Source organism: Rana temporaria, chromosome 4, assembly GCF_905171775.1.
Source record: "Rana temporaria chromosome 4, aRanTem1.1, whole genome shotgun sequence".
In the NCBI taxonomy this organism is placed as follows: domain Eukaryota; kingdom Metazoa; phylum Chordata; class Amphibia; order Anura; family Ranidae; genus Rana; species Rana temporaria.
The window spans coordinates 467,044,259-467,058,068 of NC_053492.1; the positions used below are offsets into that span (position 1 = coordinate 467,044,259).

Below are 13,810 nucleotides of genomic sequence, written 5' to 3' on the forward strand. Positions count from 1 at the left end.
ATATAGTTACATTACAATTTGGTACAAGAGGAATCGGAGGGCCCTGCTCATTAGAGCTCACAATCTAAAAAGGGAGGGTCAATTGATACAAAAGATTAGCTGTGGGGGGTGAGCTGATGGAAGTAAAACCGTGTTAGTTAGAAGTAGGATAGGCTTCTTTAAAGAAGAGTTTTCAGGGATCGTCTAAATATGGATAGATTAGGGGACAGTGGGACAGATTGGGGTAGGGAGTTCCAAAGGATGGGAGGAGGTGACAAGGAGGTCTAGGGAGGACCCAAGAGATCAGCTTGGTTGGTATTTTGGGACTAGGTTAGTGATGGAGTTGTGGATGGCTCTGTACATTTTTAAAAGAGGACATTCACCTTCTCTATATTTGTCCCGTTTACCATCTTTCAAAAAAAAAAAAAAAAAAAAACACAACACACACACACACACTTTGGGCTGTCCCCAGAAAAGTAATAGAATGGAAACCTTCCAATGGGGGGGGGGGGGGGGGGAGGGGGACACTAGTTCTGGTAATCTGGGGGTCTAATGTATTCACTTGATTTGCAGAGGGATTTCCTCTCACTTCCTGTATGGGACAGGAAGTAAAAAAAATCTTCGCAATGGGACACATTGTAGTAAAAACATAGAATGACAGGGGCTACAACCCTACTGCCTTGATCCATCCAAAATAAAAAAGTTTTGTCTTTAGTTCTACTTCAAAATATTTTTTTACTTGCAATTCCCTGCATGAAGTTAAAAAACATTTTAGCACTTGTTGTGGACCCCCAAACACTTCAAGTGGTTCTAAAGGCTCATGCTTTAACTTCATGCATGAAAGGAGAATAGAAAAAAATAAAAAAATAAATAAAGAACCACACACACACACACACACACACACTGCAGCAGCCCCCCACATACCTGAGCCCCATCTTGATCCAGCCATGTGCACAAAAATCTCAGCTCTCCCTCATTGGCTGAAACAGCAGTGGAAGAAGAAGAAAAAAACTCTGCGCTAAACCCATTTGTAGGCGCTATAACTTTTGCGCAAACCAAACGCTTATTGCGATTTTTTTTTTAACAAAAATAAGAAGTATCGGCCTAAACCGAGGAAAAATATATTTTGGAAAAAAAATTGGGATATTATAACAAAAAGTAAACAATTGTGTTTATTTTCTAAATTTTCTGTCTTTTTGTTTATATCGCGAAAAAACAAAAAAAACAGATGATCAAATACCACCAAAAGAAAGCTCCATTTGTGGGGGAAAAAAAAATGATAAAAATATAATTTGGGTACAGTGTTGTATGACCGCGCAATTGTCATTCAAAATGCGTCCGTGCTGAAAACTGGTCTGGGCAGGAAGGGGGTTTAAGTGCCCAGTAAGTAAGTGGTTAAGTATTGTACTTTGTTTCTTAATAAGTTTCCCTGAGTTGAGGGAAAAAAAGAAAAAAAAAAAAAAAAAAAAAAGAAGAGGAGAAAGAATTGGATGTGATGTAGTGCAGCAGCGTGAATGAAACAGTCTAGAATGATGTATGGGTACAGAATACCTCGCTCTGTAACCTTTTGTACGAGTAGAGAACTGCAAGAGCCGGTTCACACAGGCGGCACGACTTTGGAGGCGTTTTGGCAAGGCGATCTCAAGGCGACTTGCAAAATTACTTCTGTATTGAAGTCAATGCAAGTCGCCCCCAATGTCGTACAGGAACCTTTTTCTAAGTCGGAGCGACTTGCGTCTCTCCTATTAGAACAGTTCCATTGACTAATGCGGACCGCGACTTGTCAGGCGGCTGAGTCGCCTGACAGGTCGCCCCTGTGTGAACCGGCTCTTAGGATTAAGCCTGTACTCAGTATTCTTTTTCTGCTGCACCATGTATTGTTTATGTATGTAACTTTGTATGGTTATTTTTTTCTATAAACACCTTTTCTAATAATAAAAAAATAAAAAGAAATTGTATAGCCAGACATACCCGAATCCCCTCTATCCAGCACTGCAGTTTCTCTACCCTCTTCCACGTATCAGAAGAAGCAGCAGTGGGAGCCACTGACTCCTGCTGCTGTCAGTCCATTCCTCTGAGGGAACAGGGATGTGGACAAGCCATTGCTGCAAGTGTCTATGGATGCACACAGCCCAGTTTAGGAATATTGTGTACCCCCATAGTAAACAGCTTGATATGGGGGCACACACAAGGAAGGAGGGAGGAGCAGACCGTGTGGGTGGGGTGTGGGGTGGATTTCAAAAGAGGTAAAGGACCGCTTTGTGTAGGCAAGTATAAACAGTTATTTTAAATTTAATAGAAATAAAAAAATAAAAAATAAAATTGCATTTACAACTGCTTTACCTCTTAGTACATTTATTTTTGATATTGGGAATAAGGCTATGAAGTATAACCAAAAAAGATAAATAAAAACAAAGTAACAATCGCAGATCCAGCAAGGAACACATTGTTGTTTACACATGAAAACATGCCATGTCTCCTCCAAGAACTTCACATCACGAGGTATATGGAGAATGGAAGGGAGAGGAGCAGCAGACATGTGAAGTCATAATACAGACGCCACTAATAGTGCTGGCACTGTATAGAGATCACTGCCAGGTGGGCACAGAGCGTGCACACACACAGGATCAGAGTAATGTTGCTGCAATGTGACCTGGCTGGGAAGGAGCTTTCCATTTAGAAGGAGCGCAGACACTCCCCCCCTCCCATAGAAAGAGACAGCTGCAGCTTATAAGGAATGCGGGAGGCCCTGCCAGCACAGGACTGAAGGGAAACGTCTCCTTATTTGGCCATGGAGGCCGAATCACAATTTTATCAATGAGAAGTGAGAGAGATCCAGCACAGCTGTGTCATGACAGGAGGGGGAGGGGGGGGCACCTGTCCCTCGTCTGTCCCATCCATCACTGCCGTGTCACATGCTAGGACAATGTCTGAGGAGCTGACAGAAAGTCTTCCGTGTACGCCAATGTAAGAGCGCCATTACCCATCTGGTCTCCTACTTCCATTACTGCATAAACTTTACCATTACAGGATACCCAACACCATACAGCAAACACCACAACCCGTGTACCGATATGCCCCCCATCACCCTACACCACAGCCTATGTACCGATATGCCCTTCATCACCCTACACCACAGCCCGTGTACCGATATCCCCATCACCCTACACCATGCAACACCACAACCCGTGTACCGATATCCCCATCACCCTACACCATGCAACACCACAACCCGTGTACCGATATCCCCATCACCCTACACCATGCAACACCACAACCCGTGTACCGATATCCCCATCACCCTACACCACAACCCGTGTACCGATATCCCCCATCACCATGCAACACCACAACCCATGTACCAATATCACCCAACACCACGCAACACCACAACCTGTGTACCGATATCCCCATCACCCTACACCATGCAACACCACAACCCATGTACCGATATCACCCAACACCATGCAACACCACAGCCTTTGTACCGATATGCCCATCACCCTGCACCATGCAACACCACAACCCAATCACCCGACACCATGCAACACCACAACCCGTGTACCGACATCCCCATCACCCTGCACCATGCAACACCACAACCCGTGTACCGACAACCCAATCAGCCGACACCATGCAACACCACAGCCCATGTACCGATATGCACATCACCCTACAACACCACAACCCATGTACTGATATCACCCTACACCCCGCAGGCCTTGTGTTTGACACCACCACAACACATGCCCTACAACACAGATATCACCCTACACCACAGCCCATGTACCGATATATCCCCATCACCATACAGTATTAAAACCCATGTCCTGATATAGCCATCACAGCCCATGTTCTGATACCACCAAACACACCACACAACCCATGTCCCGATAATGCCATGAACCAGCAGGGCACCAGAGAAAGAATGCAATTTGTGTCCCGATGTCACCCCATCTATACAGCAACAAATGTCCTAATATTGTCATCAACTCACAACAAGTCCTGATATCAACCATCACCCTACACAAGAGGTCTCCAGTGAGGGCCGGTTGTGGCCCTTTGCTTGCTTTTATCCAACCCTAGGAGGCACCAACACCAACAAAAAAGCACAATTTCTCTCAATGTCCCAAAAGATGGGGCACTCTTCCTTTCACCGACACCAAATATGACGCATTTTTTTTTACTCCAGATGGCCACAGTCTGGCCCCCCTAAAGTCTGGCATTTTGTTTAGAAAGTCTGGAGACCCCTGCTGTCGATATACTGAAACCGCTTTACCCAACAGGACACCAGAGAAGATACAGCACTGGTGTCCCGGTATCAACACCCAACAAAGCCCATGTCCCCCATCTCCCTGTACAGAACCAGACAACACTACAGCCTGTATCCCAATATTGCCATCACCAAACAATACAGCCCAATATCACTAGCACCCTACACACATGCTGAGTATCACCATCACCTCACCCCCGTGTCATGATATTGCAAAAAATAAGAGACCATGTCCTTATATAGCCGTCACCAAAAGTACAACACAATCTGTATCCAGATAATACAAAAAGCACCAACACAGCCGTGTCTTCATTATCGACCTCCCCTTTATACAGCGCTAGACACTGTACTACACATAAGAGAATTAAAGAGTTATCTATGCTCAAAATATAAAAATCATATATCTCAATGTTTTATTTTTAGTAGTGATGCTCCGAATACGTTTTTTTTTTGAGAGATAGTGATATAAAAAAAAAAAAAAATTAAACTGTCAATTTCGATCTTAACCACTTAAGCTCTGGGCCTTTAGGCAGCTAAATGCTCAGGCCAGGTTTTGCGATTCGGCACTGCGTTGCTTTAACAGACAATTGCGCGTCGTGGCTCCCAAACAAAATTGGCGTCCTTTTTTCCTCCACAAATAGAGCTTTCTTTTGGTGGTATTTGATCACCTCTGCGGTTTTTATTTTTTGCGCTATAAACAATAGGGCGACAATTTTGAAAAAAATGCAATACTTTTTGCTATAATAAATATCCCCGAAAAATATATAAAAAAAGAATTTCCTCAGTTTAGGCCTATACGTATTCTACCTACTTTTCTTTACAAAAAAAAAATAAAATAAATAAAATAAAAAAAAATCGCAATAAGCGTTTATCGATTGGTTTGCGCAAAATTTATAGCGTTTACAAAATAGGGGATAGTTTTATTATTATTATTATTTTTTTTTTTTTTACTACTAATGGCGGCGATCAGCGATTTTTTTTCGTGACTGCGACATTATGGCGGACACATCGGACAATTTTGACACATTTTTGGGACCATTGTCATTTTCACAGCAAAAAATGCATTTAAATTGCATTGTTTATTGTGAAAATGACAGTTGCAGTTTGGGAGTTAACCACAGGGGGCGCTGAAGGAGTTAGGGTTCACCTAGTGTGTGTTTACAACTGTAGGGGGTGTGGCTGTAGGTCTGACGTCATCGATCGAGTCTCCCTTTAAAAGGGATCACCTCGATTGATGCAGCCGCCACAGTGAAGCACGGGGAAGCCGTGTTTACATACGGCTCTCCCCGTTCTTCAGCTCCGGGGAGCGATCTCGAGGGGGCGGCTAGAAACGAATAGCCACGCTGTCGTCCCGGATCGCTCCCCGCGGGAATCCGACCGCCGCATGTACCGAGTGCATATCCGCTAACAGGAGCCACCATGATGGATCTGAAAGGACAGGTGCTCTTTAAAATGTAAGGACTTATTCTTGATGGTGTTAGAATCTTTGATATTTTACAAACAAAATAAAGGTTTCCCATTTAGAATAGGCTGTCAGGTTAGTAAAAAGGCGATGTCAGAAATGATTTAAGGTTAATAGGTTAAATCACTGAGTTGGAGAATTACTCAAATTCATTTAATTAAAACAATAACATTGCCAGTGCAGGTTATCTCAGCTTGCATTCATTGAATGAGTTTAACAAAAATGTAAATATTGCAGAATATACAGCCTCATGTTACATAACCAAGCTCCATTTCATGCTGAATAAACGCTTTTATTAATGCATCTTGGAGATGTCCAGCCTGAGCTTGTTTGGCTGAGCCTCTCCTAAAGGGTCACAGGAGTGCAATTCATCTTGCACTCCTGTGACCCATTTTTAGCAGACTGAAGTCTGCTGACATCACAGGAATCAGTCCAGGCACTGCGTCATCCCAACAATAAAGACTGAAACCGCCAGTTGCCTGGACCAACACCAACCCCAGCGAGCTGCAGAGATACTGAGACGGCCACTCCCCGCCCCTCTACAGCTCAGCACTCCAGAGAGTGTGGAGGAGCAGAGAGGAGAGCTGCTGATTGACAGTCAGCAGCTCTCCGCTTTAGGGAAGTGTGAGAAATGAGCCATTGGCAATGTTCAATCACTTGGTTCTCAGTGCAGAGGTGCCAGATGCAGTATCCACCTAAGCAAGTATAAATGTGCAAAAAAACACACACACAAACTTCTTTTACATAAAATCTAGAGATGGCTTTCTTACTGCAAAAGCATTTCATTAACCAGCTCCCGACCGGCTCACGCAGATTTACTGTGGCAGAATGGCTCTCCTGGGCGAAATCCTGTACATATACAGCATTGCCCAGGAGATCTACCAGAGGACGCCACCAGTTAACCCCTTGATTGCCCCCTATTGTTAACCCCTTGACTGCACAGCGGGGAACCCGATGCCAGTGGGCACGATCGCCGTCGGCCACGTGCAATCATGCCGTCTGAGGAGAGAAGACAGATCGTGTGTTTCTACAAGTTAGAAAAAACAATAAGGGAACAGTTAACCCCTTGATTGCCCCCTATTGTTAACCCCTTGCCTGCCAGTGACATTTACATATAAATATGCACCGGTTACTAACACTGATCGCTCTGTAAATGATCCCAACAATGTGTCAGGTGTCAGACCTGTGCACTGCAACACAAAAAAAAAAACACACACACACACACACACACACACACACACACACACACACACACCCCTTAGTGTCCTGGTCCTGCCGATGATAGCAAATCACAGCCACTGGGAGGTGCACACAGGGCTTGAAATGTAGAGGCAGTGCACCCCCAAGCTGACATCACTTCTGCCCTATACCCACAGAGTCCTGTAACTTATCCAGCGGCTGTGATTTGCCATTGGCGCGGTCGGGATACTACGCAGATTGTTTGACCAGATATGTACTTAAAAAAAAGGAAAAGTCCAGCCTGAGCTTTTTAGGCTATGATTTCTCCTCGGTCACAGGGGTGCAATTTGTTTTTCACTCCCGTGACCCGTTTTCAGCCGAGAGTGGTCCGACGTCCGCGCTCTGCTGACGTCACTGCCATCAGTCGAGCCAGTGCGTCATCCCGACTTCCAAGTCTGAATCCACCAGCTGCCTTGATTGATCACACTCTTAGCGAGACCCTGCCCCTCCACAGCACAGCGCTCCAATCAGCACTGAGAAGTAGAACAGAAGTGATGCTTACCGACAGTCGGCATCGCTCGGGGAGGGAGCGAGAAGCGAGCCATCGTCGATGTTCGTGGCTCGGTTCTCAGTGCAGAGACGCCGGGGACAGATGCTGCATCGGTCTGATGCTGAATTCACTGAGGCAAGTATGACTAGCAAACAAAAAAAAACAAAAAAAATAAATAAATCCCATACTTTTATTTTAATGCGCGTTCTAATTTTGTGTTTTTTAAACTGCCCACAAGATGGCATTTCACACACAGAAGCGGTGGGGGAAATTGCTCGAGATTCTTTGCAATGTGATTTGCACCCATTTTGTTACAGATAGTATGGCTGAATTTACATTGCATTCGGACCAAACTCGCATAGGATCTTTTTTTGGTCTGCAGCAAAATCAGATCACATGGGTGTTCAATTTACATAGGGCAGTGTGAACTGCCACCGGGAGACATGCAATGCGGGAATCTACAGTGGATTCCCGCATCGCTACAGTGTGAACCGAGCCCAAGACGGAACCCACTGCCCAAAGGTCACCTATGGACTAGCCCTATTCCTCCTGTATTGATTTGTATTGTAACTGTACTGTCTTGCCCCCATGTTGTAAAGTGCTATGTAAACTGTTGACGCTATATAAATACTGATTATTAATAATAGCAGCGCCTGGATATGGCACTCTGAAGTCAAGGCCGATCAAGGTAACTGCTATGTAAATACCAGAAGAAAAAGCCAACAAAAAAGGGTGGTTAGGTTTCTACCCAGCACAAAAAATAAAAACCCACACAAACACCTATAATCCCTAAGGCTTGGTTCACACTGCAGTCACTTCAAAGTCAACCAACTTTAAAGCCACCCCGCGCAGCTTGCAATTTACCGTATTTATCGGCATATACCGCGCACTTTTTTACCCTGAAAATCAGGGCAAAATCGTGGGTGCGCGATATACGCCGATACCCGAGTTTGAATACTCGTGTAGTCGGGCAGTCTCGACTCCTCCCGCGCTCATGTTCTGGACGTACAGGACGTGAGCGCGACAGTAGCCGAGCCTGCCCGAGTGTACTGCGCTCGGTATATGCCGGCGCAGTATTCAAACTCGGCGCGGGTAACGAGCGAGGAGAACGCCGCAGAAGGACGCCGGACCCGACGAAGAGGACACCCGAAGCCGCAGACGGACGCCGGACCCGACGAGGCCGCCGCGCAAGACACCAAAACTGTGTACAAAATCCTTTTTCCCCCCACAGGAATTTCTGGCCAACTTTAGGGGTGTGCGCCATACCCCAATAAATACGGTACTTCATTAATAGGAGGCCAATGCAAGCCGCTCTGAAGATGCCCCCAAGTAGTGTAGGAACTTTTTTTTCACAAGTCGCTCCAATTATAATGGTTCCATTGCACTGAATGGAGTGCAACTTGTCAGGTGGCCAAGTCGCCCCAGTGTCAACCAAGCTCAACAGTCCTACATAAACAAATTACCCTAAAATTAAAAAATGGTTAACAAATCACTTATGGGCATCCCAAATAAAAAATAATCTTTTGGAGCCGGTTCACACTGGGGTGGCACGACTTCAGGGGCGACTAGGCAAGGCGTCCTGAAGAAGACTTCAGAGGCAAAATGACTTGTGTATAGAAGTCAATGCAAGTCGCCCCGAGTCACCCCCTAAATCGTACATCGCTCCTATTAGAATGGTTCTATTGAAAACAATGGGACGCGACTTGTCAGGCGGCCGAGTCGCCTGATGAGTCGCCCCAGTGTGAACTGGCTCTAACACACACAGAGGGGGGGGAAAAAAAAAACAAACACACACACACGGGAACAAAAACAAACACAAACCACACGGATTAAAAACAAGGAGTACACCCTACTGAGCTATGATTAAGCACTGAATTACAGTGCGAAACGCGTCAGCTTCTGTCCTATTTTTTGCTGTGGCACGTTATTTTTGTGACCAGTTTTATTAAAAGGAACGTTTGAGTACGGCTGTCCTAGCTTTTCGCTTCAATTTTACACCCTACTATAGCTGGCAACACTAATCGCTACTATTTCACAAGTTTCATGCCTGTAATGTGGTTATGACTAAGGCCTTATAGGCTGAAACGCGTCAATCTTTCCTATTGCATTGGTCTTCTATGGCTTGCTCTTAAATAATAGACGTATTTATTGACAACGACCGGAGTGTAGGTCGACTTTTTTCTCAACGCTAATCATGTTCTGCTGGCAGAACACAAAAGCGTAGTGGGAGGGATTCCCTCAATCAACAAACACTCACTGTGTTGACCACACGACTGCGAATGAGCAGCTTCCCTCAACCCGTGGTGTAAGAAAAGAAAAAGTAATGTATGGCACGATTTAATCATCACAAGCTACATTTAAAGGGAAAGTCAACCCCAAACACTAAAATTTCTACATCTACGGGCATCCAGGATCTAAGACTAACCTATCTAGACCTATAAAGAAATCGCTATAAACACTTTTTATTTTAAAGCCGATCCAGTCTCCAGCGGCGGAAGCTCTGCAGAAAGGACCCAGCCGGCAACCAAATGAATGGGTAGTGAATAAAGTTACTATGGGGCTTCCATTGTCGGTTGCCTCCTCTGCACCCACCTCCACCGAGAAGCCGACAGCTCAGCATGGGATGAGACCCGACTGTCTCCACAAAAAAAAAAAAAAAAAAAAGTCAGCAAGCTAAATGAGAACATGGGAGAGAGACACCGCAGCGCTGATAAGACAGCGGGAGCTTCCAGAGTTAACTTTCTAGGTCAGTGACAGCGAACCTTGGCACTCCAGATGTTTTGGAACTACATGATGCTCAACTACACTGCAGAGTGCATGAACATTACAGGAAATATAGTTCCAAAACATCTGGGGTGCCGAGGTTCGCCATCACTGTTCTAGGTGATCGGTTGCTAGGTGGTCATAGCAACCAATCATCCTAATATGAAAAGTTAAAGCGGCTGTACACCATGTACAACCACTTTCACCTACAGGTAAGCCTATATTAAAGCGGAGGTTCACCCTAAAACTACTTTCTAGTATTACAATGTCCCGACACATTACAATACAATTATGCCTATTTATTATTTTTTTATACAGCCAATTCACCCGCGGCTTCCAGGTTGCGAATCCTGCGGGAGTGAGCGTTCCTAACTTGCTGGTGATTGACGTGATGACCAAAAACGAGCTCCCCCCGTCGCATAAGCTGCGTCACGATTGCCGAAAGAAGCCAAACAGCAAGTCGGCGCTATACTGCGCCTGCGCACCGCCGTTCGGCTCCTTTCGGCAATCGTGACGCAGCTTACGAGACGGAGGGGGGGGGGGGGGGGACTCGTTTTTGGTCAATCACCAGCAAGTTGGGAACGCCCACTCCCACAGGATTCGCAACCCGGAAGCCGCGGGTGAATTAGCTGTACCGAGGTATGTACAGCATATAAAAAAAAAAAAAAAAGCATAATTGTATTGTAATGTGTCGGGACATAGTAATACTAGAAAGTAGTTTTAGGGTGAACCTCCCTTTTAAGGTTTACCTGTAGGTGCTGGAAATATCTCCGAAACTTCCACAGTTTAGGAGATATTTATAATAGAGCTGTGCGCCGATGTCTACGGCGCAAGCGCACTTTAGAAACAGCGGTCGTGCCGTTTCTAAAGAAGTCATGCTGTGACTGGCGGCTCGGGAGTGACATCACGCGACTCCGGACAGTCACGGAGCCAACGTTCGTGGCCCCCCGGAAGGGAGAGGGGGTGAAGATGGACGCTCGCTGGCAGCGAGGATAAAAATAAAAAAAATAAAAAAATTAATAAAAAAAAAAAAAATCGCAGGCTTCGGTTTTAGGCAAGTGGCACATAATGGGCTACTATGCAATGCATAATGGGCTACTATGCAATGCATAGTAGCCCATTATGCTCTACCTTTGCAGGGAAATAAAACCCATAAAAGTTTACTTCCTCTTTAACTCTGGAAGCTCCCACGGTCTTACGAGTGCTGCTGTGCGTCTCTCCCATGTTCTCATTCAGCCTCCCCTCTCTGTAGGGGGCAAGGTAGGAAAGGCCAGGGGGGCCACGCAATGTAAAGAGGGCTGCAGGGGGGGCCACGCAATGTAAAGAGGGCTGCAGGGGGGGCCACGCAATGTAAAGAGGGCTGCAGGGGGGGCCACGCAATGTAAAGAGGGCTGCAGGGGACCCTCCATGCATTCACATACATTGAATTTCTGCCTTTCAGTGAAAAAAAATAAATAAAAAAAAAAATAAAAGTTGCTTACCCCTGCATTGTGTGCTAAAATAAAAATAAGAGCTTTCTTCTTACGTTAGGAATGCACAGGCTAGGCTGTCCATGTGTATCTGGTGTAAAAAGGGCTTCATAATTCCATAACATTGAGAAAAATAAACAGTGGAGGGTGCATTACAAGGTCTAAACCAATGTCTGCTCACAGAACATCCCCCACAGCATCAAACATACGGTAATTACTCTGCCCAGTGTAATTGGATGTACAAGACCACATATGACCATACTGGCCAATCTGGGCTTCTAGTCAACCAGCTTAAAAAAAAAAAAAAAAAAAAGGCAAAATATATAGTAGTAGACCCTCAATAGCTTCCTGGAACACAGAATCAATGCTCCATCTCTGGCAAAAAAAAAAAAAAAAAAAAAAAGTTGACACGAATCAGAAAAAAGCTTCATCCGAGAGGCCGTTTACCATTTTCCCTGAGCACAGCAACTACATACCACAAGGCAGCTGCAAGAGAATCTCTGCCCCCCTCCCCCTTAAAGTGGCTCAAAAAGGAAAGACATTTTTTTTACCTTAAAAGTGTTACTAAACCCACAACAGTGAAATCAAATCAGTCTGCATATGCAGTAAAGCATGCTTGTTGTACTCACTGTGGACCCTATGGGGTCAATCCTGTGCATGGTGTAAAAAGGCTGCTTGATCCCGTCTTCTCTGATCTTCCACTGTCCCCAATCCATCTCCTGATAAGACAGAGCCTTTGGAGTCAACTCTGCACATGCTTAATTTAGTGTTTATTGCTTTATTGAGAGTTTTGTTTTTATTCTTGGGAGGATGCAAGTGATCAGCACAGGGCCAATCAGCACTGTCCAGACAGAGGTCTTGCATCCTTATTGGACAACGAAAAAAAACATCTCCTCCTACAAGCTTTAACCAGACACAAATAGAAGTCACAAGACTGCTATATACTGCAGATGAGAAAAGGTATTTAGCAGTTTACATTTACTTAAATAATTTGCATATTTTGTGTACTGTGGGAGACCAGATATAGTGAATGCAGGCTCCTGGGTTTAGTAACACTTTAATGCATTCCCTGCAATAAGGTAAAAGAAAAAAAAAAAAAAAACGCCCAGTAATAATTTCACCCCCTAAATACTTACCCCGAGTCCTCACTCGATCCAGCACTGTGTTCGTCTGTAGAAGCTCTACCTAAGCTCACAGGCCTTGCTGAGGAAGCTGTCAATCAAATCCTGCGAATAGGGGCCCAGCCGCACTGTGTGTGTCAATGGATGCACACAGACTGGCTCTAGAGCAAGCATGCAGGTGCACCCCCCATAGAAAGCGGCTTCCTATGGTGAGCACACCAAAAAAAAAAAAAAAAAAAAAAAAAAAGCCTAGAGTGTGGCAGAGGACCCCATTGAAAATCAGCACAGACCCCCTGTCAGGAGAGCAGCCGATAGACACAAGTAGAGCCAGCGCGAGCAGAGGAAGAGCCAATTAATGGCGGTTCCTGTTTATGCTGTGATTGGACACAGCTGATCACATGGGAAAGCACCTACGTAAAAGGCTCTTTACTGAGATTGGTGATGTGGTGCGTCAGACTGAAGCACCCCACCAGCAATCGGGGGGCTTATCCTGCTGGACGTCATGACGTCCAGTCAGAATAACATAACCACTTTCCGGCCGTCATTCTGCTATATGGCAGGCAGCAGTATATTATTAATAATAGGCCAGCAATACGTGTCATGATTGCCTGAGCAACTACCTTTCTTTCAGGTTCGGGTGCAACGGATCACAGTTGATCCGTGATCCGAACCTGTCACCCCCTTCGGATCGGGACACACTGTGATCCGCGGATTGCCACGGTTCTGGAGCTAGGCCGAAGCCGCAGCCTTTCCTAATGTTATGGCCGCAGCTTCGGCCTACCTCCGGAGCCGCCACCGTAACATTAGGAAAGACCGCGGTTTCGGCCTAGCTCCGGAGCCGCGGCCATCTTGGTACACCCGGCGGTGGCCCTCCTCTGTTTACACCCACGGAGGAGCCGCACTCGTGGGATACACCGTTCGGGGAGTGTCTGTCGGTACTAGCTGGGGGGGGGGGTCACTGTACAGAGAGAAGGGAGGGTCACTGTACAGAGAGAAGGGGGGGGGTCACTGTAC

The 13,810-nt window shown here is 45.6% G+C and overlaps 1 protein-coding gene across 9 annotated transcripts in view; it reads right to left on the minus strand.

The window, feature by feature from the left end:
* Positions 1 to 13,810, minus strand: part of SRF (serum response factor) — a 52,100-nt gene that overhangs the window by 18,880 nt on the left and 19,410 nt on the right. For 7 of the 9 annotated variants that reach the window (XM_040351717.1, XM_040351718.1, XM_040351722.1 and 4 more), the window contains exon 4: positions 12,305 to 12,394. The exons of the other annotated variants lie outside the window; for them this stretch is intronic. In XM_040351717.1, the coding sequence (XP_040207651.1) occupies positions 12,305 to 12,394 (90 nt within the window). The remainder of the gene's footprint in view (positions 1 to 12,304; positions 12,395 to 13,810) is intronic. 9 annotated transcript variants of the gene reach the window in all.